Source organism: Nannobrachium achirus (genome assembly GCF_963921795.1).
Source record: "Nannobrachium achirus genome assembly, chromosome: 1".
In the NCBI taxonomy this organism is placed as follows: domain Eukaryota; kingdom Metazoa; phylum Chordata; class Actinopteri; order Myctophiformes; family Myctophidae; genus Nannobrachium; species Nannobrachium achirus.
Window position 1 is genome coordinate 39,105,456 of NC_137810.1, and position 17,664 is coordinate 39,123,119.

The following is a 17,664-nucleotide window of genomic DNA, read 5'->3' on the forward strand; positions in this document are numbered from 1 at the left end:
GGGGAGTCCCGAGATGGTGTCGGCTAGTCTGCACTCTCGCACTGAAGTGTTTTAGTCTAGTAGGAAAGGGGGGTCCACCCTATGCGCGTAGACCCCCCTTTCCTACTAGACTATTTTGCCAATTATTTGAAGGCCGACTTGCTACATCCTCACGGCCCACCAGAACGCCCCAGGCTCACAGGTTGGGAATCGCTGAATGTAGGGAGAACTCTGCACAAAGATTAAAACGTCACAACGCTTGCCGTAGCGTTCAGCATACAAACCTCAGCCATAGGAAGGAGAAATTTAAACGATACACTGTATAGAATAAAAGTTCAATTGCTCGACTGCTTTTCATTCCCTCAAATGTACTTATGAACAGGGGGGGGGGGGGGAAAGAAAAGGACACGACAGCAACAGCGTGTGAAATGTTCACAACAAAACCGTGTTGCCTCAACACTCTGCAGCAGCACATGGAACCCAAACCATCACAGTTGTTAGGTCGAGCCCGCAGTACACATACTGTAGTATGTCTTCACCATTAGTGACATAGTTTCGTAGTACATATATTACGCGTTCCAACCAATGTAAATCACGCAATATTATAATGTCACGACCACTCAACATTTGATCGCAAGGTCATATACTGTATAGTCCATTTTGATATAGCATACGCTCTCACGATTAAATGTTGAGTTGTAGTTATAAAATGAATACCAAATGAGAATGAGATCATGTTACTTATGGTGAGACACAACATCAGTCTCCAAGTGTACGTTTCCCAATGAGATGGCGTCGGTCCGATGGGTGTGGGAGGGGGCAGATCAACGCTGAGTGGTCGTCTGCGGGAGTATGATCGGCGTGCACGCGATGCCCGCGAAGGACTCGGGGAAGTGCAGGTCCCGCTCCCACTCGTCCGTCTCCGTGTTGTACACCTGCACGATGCTCGTCACGTTGTTCAGGTGCCAGTTGTAGCCTCCCACCACGTAGATCCTCGTGTCCAGAAGGCAGCAGCCCGCCTCCGACTGGCCCGCCCTCATGGGGCTGACCGTGGTCCACTGGTCGCTCTCGGGGACGTAGTACTCGAGCGCCAGCACGTCGAAGCAGCGGTCCACGTGGTCCATGCGGCCCCCCAGGGCGTAGATCCGCTCCCGGGCGTTGATCATGGCGTGCAGCACCCGGGGCTCGTTCATGGGGGTGCGGAAGTCCCACTGGTCGGCGGCAGGGTCGTAGCAGTGGAGGCTCTTCTTGTCGTCCAGCGAGACGCCGTAGCCCCCCGACACGTAGAGCTTGTCCCCGCAGGACGTCCCTAGTGCAATGTGGGGGGACATGCCAACGGTTAATGGAACTAATCCATTTAATCCATAATGTAAGGAAATAATCCATTCGATGGTCGATCCCTATTTTTGGAGCATGTCATTATAGGGGAATAGGTGAAATGCTACAGGATTTTTTTTTTAAATAGCAGCTATGAAAAAATTAACCAAGGACTCTTCTTGTGAAAAAAGTTAAAAAGCGTTTATCGAAGTGGCTAGTGAAAATAGCTTGTGAAGCGGCGCGTTGCAAGCTTTTTAGATCTGCTATTTTCTCAGGTTTTTTTGCATGACGCAGCTGAGCGACAAAGTATAAAATAAGTTGGTTAAGTGGTTAATCGATTCATTGATATATAAAAAATGTATACACACATTTATACCGTAAATCAGTGGTTCTCAAACTTGGGGTCGGGACCCCAAGTGGGGTCCCCAAATTATTTTGTGGGGTCCCCAGATGATTAGCTTAATAATGTCATATTCTTTTCTCACTCAATGGTAAACTAACCAACACACAGTATAAGTGTATACAGGGTATCTGCACATTTATAAAGTGACAATTAAGGACTTTCAATACCAAACTGGCCAAACTGTCAAATATTAAGTAAGCAAGAGGCGAACATTGTGAAAATAGCCGATCTAATGCGAGGCGTTGTGAGCATGTAGATCTGCTATTTTCACAATAGTGGAACCGAGTCACATTAAATGTAATAGCTACAATTCCATGTGCTTTTCAGGGTGGGGGTCCCCCGTTCAAATAGGTTTATTTTGGGGGTCACGGCCTAAAAAGGTTTGAGAACCCCTGCCGTAAATGGATATAAAAACTGCTTCCCGATTAGTCGATTGATAGAAAAAGATTATCAGTAAATAATGGGTACCTGCGTGCCCCCATATTCTGCGCTTCAGCGGCTCCACATTAACCCACTGGTTCTTCTTGGGGCAGTAGCACTCCACCGAGGACAGGCTGCCCGACCGGTTGCGCCCCCCTGTGGCGTACAGCTGTCCATGCAGGACATTCAGCTGGAACTGGATCCGGCCCTCCTGTTAACAGTTAATTGAATTAATACGATTTTCTTTTATCAATTATAAAGTAATATAGAGATATTCAAAAGGTCGGGTAAGTGATTTTCTTTGGTTAAAAGTGTTAAATAGCACTACATTCTGATAGTATGCATTGCTATAGAGTGTTTGTTCAGTAACAGGAGTCTCCATGTCTCACCAGCTTTTTATTAACAGAAAATAAATTTTCGGATCAAAAAACATGATTTTATGGAATCGGGTCCGAGAATTCAAGACAGGATACAGATTAAACTAAATAAATTGGAAGCAATGACACAAAGAAATGAGCAGAGAAAATTGGAACTCGAACACTATAACAATGAAGCTGATAAATGGGTACTCTCTCCCGATTGGCTGAAATATAGTCACCTAGACCTGTACCTGATTTTTTTGGTTTTGTTTATCAAAGAGCTGGAGAGATGGGGAGAGTCCTGAAAAAACACTAGTCTAGAGCAATGATTACTGTCAGAATATAGTGCATTAACCTTTCAACAACCAAAATATAACACAAAATGAACAAAATATCACTTACTGTACCTTTAAGTGGTACAAGAGAGTTAATCCTTTTGTTGATATAAAATAACAAAAATATGAAAATAAAAATGCCCTTCTCGACTATGTGATTGATGGAAAAACAGAGCATCAATCGACAGAATAATCCCTGAAAAAGAAACGGATGGTTGCAGTACCCTACTGTACCTGCAGGGGCGGGACGCGCAGCCACTGGCTGAGGTGCGGGTCGTAGCGGAAGCAGCTGTCCACCGCCCCCTCCCCGCTGCGGTACTGCAGGTGCTGCCCGCCCACCACGTACACGAAGTTGTCCAGCACGGCCACGCAGGCGTGGCTGCAGCCCGCCTCCATCTCCGTCAGCTCCTTGAACTGCCGCGAGGCGGCGTCGGCCAGGTAGTAGACCTTGCCGCTCACTGTGCGGTCGTTGTCCGTGTACGGCGTGCCGCCGAAGGTGATGAGGGACATGGCATCGGAGCGGATGAGCGTCCGCGGCGAGCGCATCTCGTGCTGGCGGAACGGCAGGATCTGGTAGTTGAAGGCCTTCCAGGGTCAGAGGAATGACGATCAGTTTTGTTTTATTATCACACGTTTGCATGCATTAAGAAGTTTTTTTTTGTGCAAGCTCATTTGTAGTTTTCAGGAAAGAAAACTACAGGAAAAAAGGTCTGTGCAATTATCTGAAAATATATCAAAAGCACAGATAAATACATTTTAATCATTAAAAAGAAGTTAATGCTTCTTTAAGCCCTGTATTACACCGGTTGTAAAATGTTGGCTTGCACAAATATCGAACATAGCCGATCTACAAGCACACAGCCTTGTGAGCTTGTAGATCCGCTTTTTTTTTCTTTCTTTTCTTCAATAATTTCTTCAATTAAAGTTGTAAGCGAGGCAAAGATTTTAAATAATCGTGATATTGATTTGAACTCATATCGCCCAGCCCTGGTACATACATACACATAGCATAAAAAGAAGCAGTACATGAGGTTGTTAGACAATAGACATACAAGGTGTAAAAAGCAGCAGGTTACGTCCATGAGGTTAGACATACTGTACAGTACAGTGCAGAGAGTGTCACAGTATGGGTAGGTCCACATACCTCCAGAAGGTACTGCCGGCATCGCTCATCCTCCACCATGATGCTCACCGTCTGGACGCTGTCCACCAGCTCCGACGAGCGCATGAGAGGGAAGCGCACGTGTCGGAGCACGCCGTCCGCCTCCTCCCGGCGCGACTCGTCATGCTGAAGCCAGCGGACGGCGGCGTGGAACAGGTCGATCTCGCTGCAGTTCTTTAAAGGCAGAGCAACAGATCATTTTAAGATGACTTCGCATTCTCATAATAAACCATAATTAAATTTTGTGCATGTTGGAAAAGGGGCTTTGAACAGTTAAATCTGCTGATTCTGCCCCGCCCCCCGCATTTTTGTGATGTAAAAAATACAACAAGGTAAACTCACCACATACAGTACACAACATACAAGGATTAGTGCACTAGTCTGGTAAACCATACCGGTCACGTAAATTCACAATATCACGTGTCTTCAGCAGACCGGTCTGGCACAATGCTCTGTGTGGGGGGTTTTCAGAAAACAAAGTGTGGAAGAGCTGATTTGAGAGAATTTTGCAACCCTTTATATAAAAAAATCTTAAAAGAGTTCTTTGTCTGAACCTTTCATGAACTAAAATGTTATTTGTGTATATGAAGTATGAACATCCAGTATTTGCAATCAGTCTGCCATTGTTCATGTGTTCTTTGTGACTTTGTAACGAGGTACTCTGACCACATGATGCGACATCAATAGCTACTGTTTCAGGATTAAGGCCAATACATGTTCATAAACATGTCCATGTGATATCATTGTTACTGCCCCATGTGGCTCTGGGAGGGGGTGTTTAGGAATGGGAGGAATCCTCCTTATCCTACTCCCTGGCCTAATCACCAGGCGACCTTGGTCACACGGCACACAAAGAAAACAACACACAGCAGTCAGCATTCACTGTTACACAGTACAGAAATAATAATAAACAGAATTATACCTTAATACAAAGAGAGCTAACATCTTTTATGTCCCCAACTCCTTCCAGAGCCAAGGGGGGCAATAACAATATGAACATGCGTTGGCCTTAAACCTGAAACAGTAGCTATACATGTCACATCATGTGATCCGAGTGGTTGACGACAGGAGGGGCGAAAATCACTTCTTAAGCCTGTGTCTGTGTTTCTCCTTCATGTTTGTTCTGGCATCATATCAGCATCCATGTGATTGTGCACACATATTACTAATAAAACCACTAGAACATAGTGCTTTCTCATTTGTTTATTTCTCATTCAGTTTAGTGTTATAAAAACAGCCATATCAGAGCCAATCAGCGTCTATCAACCTGAGCGCTGGTTGGTTCTTCCACTTTTTGTTTCCTGCAGAACAGTCAGACCGGTCTGCAGGGATGGCTTACCACTTACCAGGCAATACGTGCACATCAATACACATATATAGGTTCTACAGTAGGGCATTCACGAATAGTGATTTTTAGTATTCAAATTATACAACCTCAAAGTATTCGAATAGTCGAATATTCGACAGGACTGGCCAAACTGTCAAATATTAAGTAAGCAAGAGGCGAACATTGTGAAAATAGCTGATCACAACGCCTCGCAACGCGAGGCGTTGTGAGCAACGTCGAATAGTGAACAACGTTGAATAGTGACTTTGATATTCGAATATTCGAATATTTGGTGAATGCCCTGCTCTACAGTAAGTTTACCTTTTATAGCAGAGAGGCTTCCAGAGCATTACAAATAGTGTGTCTGTCAGATGCTTAAATATCAGAAGTTATCTGTTGTCCTACCTTTAATTTGTTACTCTTCAGGAAGAAGACGAGGCGCTCCATGGGGAGGTGCAGGAAGTCCTCCTCCTCTGCGATCTGCAGGAAGTGTCGGCAGGTGAAGGCGTCCACGGACTCCTTGAGGGAGGCCAGGTTGAAGGTGGTGGCCATCTGGCCGATGTTCAGGCACGTCTCCACACTCATGGCCGACTTCAGGAACTCCTCGCAGAGCTCCACCACCGGCACCATCTGGAGGAACACGGCTGCACCCAGCACGTCCTGAACGGATGGGTGCAAACGGTTAAATCCAGTTTACAGTGTAGGCATTTAGCAGACGCTCTTAATCCAGAGCGACTTACAATAAGCAAGGTAATACGTCAATACAAGAAAGGTAGTAGTCAATACATCAACATCAATACATCAAATGCATAGAATGCAAAATAACGTGGGTAGACCATGCAAGCACCTAATCAGTTAAAATCTTTATATAAAACCTAAGAATGCTATCTACTGTAGCTTTCATGTATGGTCATTGCGGGTAGGCGAGTACTATGGCAATGGCAGAAGCTAATTGATTTCGTAAATTATAAAAAATATTGATAACAATCAATTTAGTAAACATTCCCAAATTGTGAAAACAGCTCATCTACAACCACATAATGCGTCATAATGCAATGTGGTTTTACATCTGCCCTATTCGCTATTTTATATACCTGAATGCAGGTATATATAGGTATTTTTGTACCTGAATGCAGTCCAGGTCCAGGGTGACCTCCGCACTGTAGGCAAAGTCAATGATGTGCTTGAGTCCTCGGGCTGACAGGCCCTTCAGCTCGATGCTGTCCTGGCTGGACTCCCTCATGCCTCCGGTAAACATCGCTCTGCAGCACAGAGGAGGAGATGGTGATGGAAGGGAAGAGGACGTGTGCAGCAGATCACTTTACAGAGACGTCAAACAATCTAAAAATAATAAGGAAGTGGTTCTGATATAGATCCGGTTGAGATGACAAGAGTTAGATACAGTATGGCACACCCAAGATAATTGTGAAAAATATAGAACTCAGCAGCTAAAAGAGGGATACGGGGGAAAGGAATGATTGCGTGTTAAAACAAACTAAATAAACATATTTGTATTCTTTTTACATTTTTCTCCAAATTTAGTTGTTAATGCTAATTCATTTCTCCCCACAAAATGCTGTGACGGGTGCCTCCCCAGCCCGTATAGGAGATGATAGTGCTGTTGTGACAACGTTCTTCGCTGTACACTGCTGTACTATAGCATCGTGCGAAAGTAGTGAAAATATAATTTAAGTTGTTTTATTTTGTTTCGTTTTTTTTACCAATCAAACATATATTAACAAGAGCTTGCAGCAAAATATAATAAACTAAATTGGATCCATTTGAGGTTTTTCCCTTTCCATAAAAGACTTGCAAGGTTTCCACCCGACAGCGACAATAGACCATATTCACACCGCGGCCATCTTGGATCACATGACTTCCTGGAGTAGCAGCCTCAAACCATTGTGAACAATGGAGCGATGGTCCCACAATATGAGTTCTATTCAACCAATTTCTTTTTACCAAATTGACAAATGGGCAGATGACAACATCAACATCCCCAAAAGGATTAAATAGAAGGGTACATCCACAATATTCATGGTAGTTAGTTTGCAACCATACTGTGTACAAAGACTTGCTATCTGTGCAGTGCTTGCTCCACTATCATATTAACTATTTGTTGTTAGATTGTTTCTGATTAATATGCAAAAATCACGATACAGTATTATTAACTATATATGATGGCAGAGCAAGCACTAGTCTGCATACTGTAGCAAGACTTTGTACAGAGTAACACTGCAACCTAACTACCATGAATATTGTGAATATACCCTTCTATTTAATCCTTTTGGGGATGTTGATGTTGTCATCTGGCCATTTGTCAATTTGGTAAAAAGAAATTGGTTGAATAGAACTCATATTTTGGGACCATCGCTCCATTGTTCACAATGGTTTGTAATGCAGGCTGCTACTCCAGGAAGTCATGTGATCAAAGATGGCCTCGGTGTGAATATGGTCTATAGGGTCATTCACACTGAGCACTACAACTATAACTAGTTTCAGAAAATTGTTTCAGAAATTGTCAAGTGGATGGCAGAGTTCACACCGACTATAAAAGAAAACGCAATGGTGAAGGATATAGTTATAGTTATCTTTATAGTTAAAGTGCTCAGTGTGAATGGATAGTTATAGTTATAGTTTATAGTTATAGTGCTCAGGGTGAATGGATAGTTATAGTTATCTTTATAGTTATAGTGCTCAGTGTGAATGGATAGTTATAGTTATAGTTTATAGTTATAGTGCTCAGGGTGAATGGATAGTTATAGTTATCTTTATAGTTATAGTGCTCAGTGTGAATGGATAGTTATAGTTATCTTTATAGTTAAAGTGCTCAGTGTGAATGGATAGTTATAGTTATAGTTTATAGTTATAGTGCTCAGGGTGAATGGATAGTTATAGTTATCTTTATAGTTATAGTGCTCAGTGTGAATGGATAGTTATAGTTATAGTTTATAGTTATAGTGCTCAGGGTGAATGGATAGTTATAGTTATCTTTATAGTTATAGTGCTCAGTGTGAATGGATAGTTATAGTTATAGTTTATAGTTATAGTGCTCAGGGTGAATGGATAGTTATAGTTATCTTTATAGTTATAGTGCTCAGTGTGAATGGATAGTTATAGTTATAGTTTATAGTTATAGTGCTCAGTGTGAATGGATAGTTATAGTTATCTTTATAGTTATAGTGCTCAGTGTGAATGGATAGTTATAGTTATAGTTTATAGTTATAGTGCTCAGGGTGAATGGATAGTTATAGTTATCTTTATAGTTATAGTGCTCAGTGTGAATGGATAGTTATAGTTATCTTTATAGTTAAAGTGCTCAGTGTGAATGGATAGTTATAGTTATAGTTTATAGTTATAGTGCTCAGGGTGAATGGATAGTTATAGTTATCTTTATAGTTATAGTGCTCAGGGTGAATGGATAGTTATAGTTATAGTTTATAGTTATAGTGCTCAGGGTGAATGGATAGTTATAGTTATCTTTATAGTTATAGTGCTCAGGGTGAATGGATAGTTATAGTTATCTTTATAGTTATAGTGCTCAGGGTGAATGGATAGTTATAGTTATCTTTATAGTTAAAGTGCTCAGGGTGAATGGATAGTTATAGTTATCTTTATAGTTATAGTGCTCAGTGTGAATGGATAGTTATAGTTATAGTTTATAGTTATAGTGCTCAGGGTGAATGGATAGTTATAGTTATCTTTATAGTTATAGTGCTCAGGGTGAATGGATAGTTATAGTTATCTTTATAGTTATAGTGCTCAGGGTGAATGGATAGTTATAGTTATCTTTATAGTTATAGTGCTCAGGGTGAATGGATAGTTATAGTTATAGTTTATAGCTATAGTGCTCAGGGTGAATGGATAGTTATAGTTATAGTTTATAGTTATAGTGCTCAGTGTGAATGGATAGTTATAGTTATAGTTTATAGTTATAGTGCTCAGTGTGAATGGATAGTTATAGTTATAGTTTATAGCTATAGTGCTCAGGGTGAATGGATAGTTATAGTTATCTTTATAGTTATAGTGCTCAGGGTGAATGGATAGTTATAGTTATCTTTATAGTTAAAGTGCTCAGGGTGAATGGATAGTTATAGTTATCTTTATAGTTATAGTGCTCAGTGTGAATGGATAGTTATAGTTATAGTTTATAGTTATAGTGCTCAGGGTGAATGGATAGTTATAGTTATCTTTATAGTTATAGTGCTCAGTGTGAATGGATAGTTATAGTTATAGTTTATAGTTATAGTGCTCAGGGTGAATGGATAGTTATAGTTATCTTTATAGTTATAGTGCTCAGTGTGAATGGATAGTTATAGTTATAGTTTATAGTTATAGTGCTCAGGGTGAATGGATAGTTATAGTTATAGTTTATAGCTATAGTGCTCAGGGTGAATGGATAGTTATAGTTATAGTTTATAGTTATAGTGCTCAGGGTGAATGGATAGTTATAGTTATCTTTATAGTTATAGTGCTCAGGGTGAATGGATAGTTATAGTTATCTTTATAGTTATAGTGCTCAGGGTGAATGGATAGTTATAGTTATCTTTATAGTTATAGTGCTCAGGGTGAATGGATAGTTATAGTTATCTTTATAGTTATAGTGCTCAGGGTGAATGGATAGTTATAGTTATCTTTATAGTTAAAGTGCTCAGGGTGAATGGATAGTTATAGTTATAGTTTATAGTTATAGTGCTCAGTGTGAATGGATAGTTATAGTTATAGTTTATAGTTATAGTGCTCAGGGTGAATGGATAGTTATAGTTATCTTTATAGTTATAGTGCTCAGGGTGAATGGATAGTTATAGTTATCTTTATAGTTATAGTGCTCAGTGTGAATGGATAGTTATAGTTATCTTTATAGTTATAGTGCTCAGGGTGAATGGATAGTTATAGTTATCTTTATAGTTAAAGTGCTCAGTGTGAATGGATAGTTATAGTTATAGTTTATAGTTATAGTGCTCAGGGTGAATGGATAGTTATAGTTATCTTTATAGTTATAGTGCTCAGGGTGAATGGATAGTTATAGTTATCTTTATAGTTATAGTGCTCAGGGTGAATGGATAGTTATAGTTATCTTTATAGTTATAGTGCTCAGGGTGAATGGATAGTTATAGTTATCTTTATAGTTATAGTGCTCAGGGTGAATGGATAGTTATAGTTATCTTTATAGTTATAGTGCTCAGGGTGAATGGATAGTTATAGTTATAGTTTATAGCTATAGTGCTCAGGGTGAATGGATAGTTATAGTTATAGTTTATAGTTATAGTGCTCAGGGTGAATGGATAGTTATAGTTATCGTTTATAGTTATAGTGCTCAGGGTGAATGGATAGTTATAGTTATCTTTATAGTTATAGTGCTCAGTGTGAATGGATAGTTATAGTTATCTTTATAGTTATAGTGCTCAGGGTGAATGGATAGTTATAGTTATAGTTTATAGTTATAGTGCTCAGTGTGAATGGATACTTATAGTTATAGTTTATAGTTATAGTGCTCAGGGTGAATGGATAGTTATAGTTATAGTTTATAGTTATAGTGCTCAGGGTGAATGGATAGTTATAGTTATCTTTATAGTTATAGTGCTCAGTGTGAATGGATAGTTATAGTTATAGTTTATAGTTATAGTGCTCAGGGTGAATGGATAGTTATAGTTATCTTTATAGTTATAGTGCTCAGTGTGAATGGATAGTTATAGTTATAGTTTATAGTTATAGTGCTCAGGGTGAATGGATAGTTATAGTTATCTTTATAGTTATAGTGCTCAGGGTGAATGGATAGTTATAGTTATCTTTATAGTTATAGTGCTCAGTGTGAATGGATAGTTATAGTTATAGTTTATAGTTATAGTGCTCAGGGTGAATGGATAGTTATAGTTATCTTTATAGTTATAGTGCTCAGGGTGAATGGATAGTTATAGTTATAGTTTATAGTTATAGTGCTCAGGGTGAATGGATAGTTATAGTTATAGTTTATAGTTATAGTGCTCAGGGTGAATGGATAGTTATAGTTATCTTTATAGTTATAGTGCTCAGGGTGAATGGATAGTTATAGTTATAGTTTATAGCTATAGTGCTCAGGGTGAATGGCAGTGACCTCTTACCTGAAGTAGTCGCTGCAGGAGGCCAGCACAGCCTTGTGGACGTGGAATTGCTCCTCGTTGATGGACAGCACCACGTCCAGCAGTTGTCCCTGGTCTCGGAGGACCGCCAGGCCCCGGAGCAGCGTGGTGCTGTGGCTGGGTGCTGAGAACGTGCAACGCAGTGTGCTGTTCTTGTTGTTAGCCATACTGGAAGAGAGAGAGAAGACCTCTCAACATCACTTTCAGGAACTCACGTCTTCTCTTTACTGTAACGCTGTGTTCACACTGACCGTTACAAAGCTACAAGCAACTATTCATTTTCAGTGGAAGCCAGCGACATGAAGATACAAAGCGACGTCCAACGTTTGAAGCTGCTACTAAGTCTACAAAGCTACAATCCAAGTTGAGATGGCTTCAACTGCAGCAAAAAAAAATAACAAGTGTTGTTTAACTCTTTCCACTCACCTTAACTCTTCAAACAAATTATTTACGCCATGCAGTTTCATGTTCTTTTTAACCCCAGGCTGTATATTTTATGCATATATATAACAAGCATGCTAAAGGAAATGAGCGTGTTGATCAACACATCAACAGGGAAGACGCGAGAGATGTGCTGTGCCGCTTTGTATCTTTGTATCTTTCGGTGTGAACGCAGCATAAATCCAGATTTTTACGCTGTTGTGCGAAGGTGTCTCACCAAGGTGTCGCACACCAACAACAACAGCAGATCTACAAGCTCACAAAGGTCTGCTGCTGTTTTCTGGGCTCTGTGCCGTTGTACAACAAAGCATGAATTAGGCAAGAAAGATACTTCCCTTTTTGGGCGTTCAACTGACTCTGCACCGGAGTGAGTGACAACAGGATGTGTGAGCCACAGTAACTGAGCACTTCCCTTTTTCTCAGATGATTGACAAAAACATTACCACGTACTGTTGAAATATTTATCTCTTTAAAGATAACAGTAAATGGTGCATCACATTCACACACAACAGCAGAGGAAACATCGGCAGCAGTTAGGGGTTTAGTTCAGCATCATGCTCAAGGGCACTAACCCAGGGGGCAGGCCGGTGATCAAACCGATCCCCAATAGCCACTTGACCTCCTGAGCCACTACTGCCAGCTGGTCCAGTGGTTCCCAACCTTTTCAGACCGCGGTAATCATATTAGAACTGGGGAAGCCCCAAAATAATCATATTTGTACTGGGGACACCCCAAAATAATCATATTTGAACTGGGGATCACCCCCACCCCAACAAGCACCTGGGATTGTAGGAGTTGAGGCATTACATTTAGTTTGATTTGGTTCTACAAATAAATGTTGTGAAGTGAACTGAAAATAGACGATCTACAAGCTCATTGTAGATCAGCTATTTTTTTTTTTAAATGCCTTGTTCTTATATTATTTGACAATTTCGGCCAATGTTAGACCAGTTTTTATAGTATAGTTTGTCGATAACTTTATGCAGTTACAGTCAAAATCATGCAGGGACCCCCCTGGGGGACCAGAACCCACAGGTTGAGAACCTGTGGACTAGTCATGTATTTTGCTGTAGTTGTTTTGAGCTCAGCCACATGTCCAGTGTGTGACATAACATGATCATCATTTCAACACAGGCCTTATGATTATCAAAATACTAGCCTATACAGTATGTGAGGAAAAGTTAAATGTGTTGCATAGAATGCATACATAGACGTATGAACAAATACACATTTTTAAATAGTGTAGGGCTGTAGGCACTAGGCTTCAAACTATCGAAAGGGTAACCGAAATGCTAAAGGGCGAGGTCAAGCCATGTCTTGGCCATCTGGCCAGTGATGTATATCGGACCAGTTACCCATATATGGAGACCCCTGGTACCCATATATGGAGATCCATGTATTGTATATGGAGATATGCTGTGAGAGCCCAAACATGCTTACTCAGTTATTCGTTATGTGAAAGTCCTATGATGTCTATCTGACATCATACCCTTTTATGCCCATACATGGAGATGCCTGTCTGTAGAACCAGCCGTGAAGCGTGGTATGTGGCCTTCATATATGAGCATTCCCATATGAAGTCCTGTTAGATATGGGATCAATATTGATGACATCAGGGAACTCCATATATGGGCATAAAAGGGATTCTGTTAGTGTGCATTTGATGTCCAAGTAACAAAAACTGTCCAACCCTGTCCCAGTGTCATCAATATTAAGGGCATATCTGGGAATGCCCATATTTGGTAAAGCCCATACCGGTATATGGGCATGTTCTGCCAATCTCAACAGGCACTGTTGAGATTGGGTAACTGGCCAGATAGCCAAGGGCGAGGTCGCATGTCGCCGCCCTGAGGCGTCTTACTAGTAGTACACCTGCCTAACCCTCAAAGCCATTTCCCGCCTGCAACTGGTACAAAATGCAGCTACCAGACTCCTGACAAACACAAAAAAAACGTGCCCATATCACCTCTGTCTTAGCAACCCTTCACTGGCTTCCCGTAGTTTTTAGAATTGATTTTAAGATTCTTTTATTAGCTTTTAAGGCCCAAAAGGGTCTTGCCCCACAATATATTACTAACTTGGTGCCTCCCTATTATCCCTCACATACTCTGAGGAGGCCCTCCTGGAGGTCCCAAAAACACAAATGGTGACAAAAGGTGATCCAGTTCTATGGTTTTGTGTTGTGTTTTTATTGCTTGCTTTCAATTGTTTTAGTTTCTATGATTATTATTGTTTCTCTCCTGTATGCTATATTTTATTGCTGTTCAGCACTTTGTTACTTATGTTTTGAAAAGTGCTATATAAATAAAGTTATTATTATTATTATTATTATAGAGTGACATCACAGTGAAGCCAGAGTGTGATGTCAGAGCGACAACCCCATTCATGGTTCCCCTGACAGGTCATTGCAGAGTGTATCACCATAAGCATATTATCTTACTGGATTAACAGCCAATGTCTAATTGGTCCCTGGGCTCAGGCTTCGTGTTCAGGTGGTGTAGACTACATTTAAGTCTGTTAATTAATCATGTCAATGACATCATGTAGCTATTGACACTGTTTATATATTGTAATCAGATCCTGCTAAATGAAAACAGACAGCCCACTTCCACCGTTAACAATGGGACAGGGCTTTGACAGTGCTGACAAATAACTGTACGCCAGACATAATATTTTAAAAAACTACATTTGCAGTGAAGTTAAATAATCATTGCAAATTCACCACCCAGCCCTACGCGCTCTACACCTGGCTGCAACATTTTATTCTATACATGTGTTTGCATTTGCCATTTGGTGGTGCATAGCCTAGATAATAATCCATATTTACTTTATTAATATAATACAATAAATAAAAAATGCAATATGCATGTCAATAGGCCAAACATCCTCGGCGTTTCCTGGTGAGCAGCATAGCTGGGACTCTCTCTCCAGTGAATCCAGTCTGCAAATGTGTGCGCGTTAAGGCGCACGGCTAGGCTTCCCATATGGCAGTGGTGGGGTTCCAGGAACCCTTGAGGAGGTTCCAAATGATCTAGTAACTTGTAACTGTGTGGGTGTTCAAATGGAACCAAGTGGACCCGTAAGGGTCCATTTGGTTCCATTTGCTCACCCTCACAGTTATTGCCTGGGATCCTTGAAATTAAAACGTTTGGGAAACCACTGCCATGATGGGAAGGTACATAGGGGGTCCAAAGGGGCCACGCACGGGCACGGCACGGTGCACCCCACGGCCCACGGCGATCCAAAGACACTTTTCACGGCCACGGGGACATCCTCACCTGTTCTGCGGATGATTCGAGGCAAAATCCCCCCCATCCGACTCGGCCATCTTCTAGCACAGTGTGACAGGGTGCATGGAGCATGTTTAGGTGCATTAACAGAAGGTCAAAGGAATAATAAACGCCCCATCCGTCAATAACGAAACGCATCAAGCCAGTAGGTTTTCCTTTTCAGAATGACCACATCGACCGTGCTGTGTGCACACTGCTGCTGTCTGTCTGTGTTGTTGGAAATGATGATGACTTCCTCCCTGTGTGTCCACGTCGTTTGAGCTTAATTTCCTTGCAATGTCAAGCTTCTTGCCACTAAGCGGCGCCAAAGTACGTTTACCTTTTCTCTCAGGAAAGCCTGGTGAGGCGCGGTTAACGTTTACCGATTTAATCCTACAAAAAGGCTTGATTTTCAATCTACAGCAGAGGTCCTCATTTCTCAAACGTCGTAATTAAAGGACCCCCAGTTTTAGAATGCATTCAGGCCTAGCCTCGCGTAGCCAGGCAGGCTTACTCATCTGCGAAGAGAAAGATTCAGGCCACGAAATAGAAAGAGAATGTGACGTGACGTCACACCATTCAAAGTAATAGCTGGAAAAAAATATTGCATAAGACAATTTGTGGTCTAGTATTGCTGATGTTTATTGCTATTTTAAAAACATTTGTCTATGAACTTGAAATGAAAATACTGAAATGTCAATAAACAAACTAAACAAAACTAGTTATGTTATAAGTAATACTATTACTTATAAAATAACTAGTAATAGGCTATATAGGTCTATATATATATATATATATATATATATATATATATATGTATATATATATGTGTATATATATATATATGTATATATATATATATATATATATATATATATATATATATATATATGTATATATATATGTGTATATATATATATATGTATATATATATATATATATATATATATATATATATATATATATATATATATATATATGTATATGTATATATATATATGTATATATATATATGTATATATATATGTATATATATATATGTATATATGTATGTATATATATATATATGTATATATATATGTATATGTATATATATATATATGTATGGTAGAGTATGTTAACATAAAACTTACACAATTTGGGTGATGGTTGCGTTTTGTCTCTCTGGTCATCCTGGTGTGGATGTAAAAGTTCTCCCCCGAGCAAGCAGGCAGGCTCTATTGGCTCAGTGCAAAAATGAAAGAAATTGTAATCCAGGGTATAGGGTAGGGCATGAAAGTTACATACAGTATGTGTAACTTTAAGTTAAATGTGTGCTAACTGTGACTCCAGTGTGTTTGGAGTGAACCATTGCCTAATGACCTCTGACCTAGGCAGTCAAAGGTCTGACCATGTGTTCTTGTCAGTATGGCTGATGTGCGTTCAAATGTGTTGATGGACAGAATGTGACCATGAAAGCAGCGCACAATTCTTTCAGCTCAAAGAGAGGAGAGAACATTTAAGAAATTCTTTCTGAAAAGGTTTGAAATTACTTAAAAAATCTTTTGAAATAATATTTTTAAAAGATCGAAGTAAACAGGGAAAAGGGGATATTTACTTGTGAACCATACAAATGGGTCTACGGCTGGTGGAGTTGTATAGTATACATGCATCTATTATTACAATGCAGAGTTATAGATATATATAGATGAAAGATGATCACCTGGACATAGAGGAGCTTATCCAACTGAGTTGAATGTTATGGTAACACTCGTCCTTTAAAGCAATTTTTTTTCAGGGTATTTTCCTCCTGTATAGAAAGTCGATGGGAGCCCAACTTGATTTGGCCACTGTGCACCGGCTTCAAATGCTATCAATCCATTCAAAGGGAATTTGTCACGTGTAATCAGTGCCTTGAATGGCGCGAGTAGCTGGCATACTGTCTACACCGTGGGTATTTGCAGTGAGCAGATCATGGTAGATTTTTTATCCTGGCTAGTAGACCTAATTTCCTGTCAGAATCAGTTGAAAAACTAAATAATACAATTTTGTCCAACCTCAGCCTTATTTTTACTGGACTACTCCTGGAGAAAACCGAGTGTCTCCTGGACCCTATGCAATTTGCATACAGGGCTAAGAGAGGAGTGTCTGATGCTACCATCACCTTACTGAACCTTGTATTTGAACATCTGGAAGTCAGCAAAAAGCATGCTAGGCTTCTTTTTGTTGATTTCTCGTCTGCCTTTAATACTGCCACACATACTAGTGGAAAAATTAGTTAACAACTTTGGCTTGGACAAAGGTATTACTGGTTGGGTTCTTGATTTCCTCACTAATAGAAACCAGAGGGTAAGAGTGAATGGGAAACTGTCTGGAGAACTAACATCATCCACAGGCTCACCCCAAGGTTGTGTTCTTTCACCTCTCCTGTATATCCTGTATCTACAAATGACTGTAGAAGTCAACATGCTGACAGACATATTCTTAAATTTGCAGATGACTCCGTCATTGTTAGTCTTTTGAGTGACAGTGAGGTCACCATGGCCCAGTTGTG

The 17,664-nt window shown here is 40.2% G+C and overlaps 1 protein-coding gene across 1 annotated transcript; it reads right to left on the reverse strand.

Moving 5' to 3' along the window:
• Nucleotides 1–435: 435 nt before the first annotated feature.
• klhl26 (kelch-like family member 26) lies at nt 436–15,301 on the reverse strand. The gene is made up of 8 exons (XM_080724339.1): nt 15,141–15,301; nt 11,404–11,589; nt 6,429–6,564; nt 5,708–5,962; nt 3,958–4,149; nt 3,048–3,398; nt 2,168–2,330; nt 436–1,288 (listed from the first exon to the last, which is right to left on the reverse strand). The coding sequence occupies exons 1-8, from the start codon at nt 15,188–15,190 to the stop codon at nt 804–806; spliced, it is 1,818 nt and encodes a 605-aa protein (XP_080580465.1). The 5' UTR covers nt 15,191–15,301; the 3' UTR covers nt 436–803.
• Nucleotides 15,302–17,664: the final 2,363 nt, after the last annotated feature.

Excerpts from the sequence above, each read along its gene's own strand:
- klhl26 (XM_080724339.1), bottom strand. The coding sequence starts at position 15,190 with ATGGCCGAGTCGGATGGGGGGGATTTTGCCTCGAATCATCCGCAGAAC. Across the intron at positions 4,150-5,707 it reads TGAAGAGTAACAAATTAAAG|AACTGCAGCGAGATCGACCT; the intron begins GTAGGACAACAG and ends CTGCCTTTAAAG. Across the intron at positions 1,289-2,167 it reads CAGAATATGGGGGCACGCAG|GGACGTCCTGCGGGGACAAG; the intron begins GTACCCATTATT and ends ACATTGCACTAG.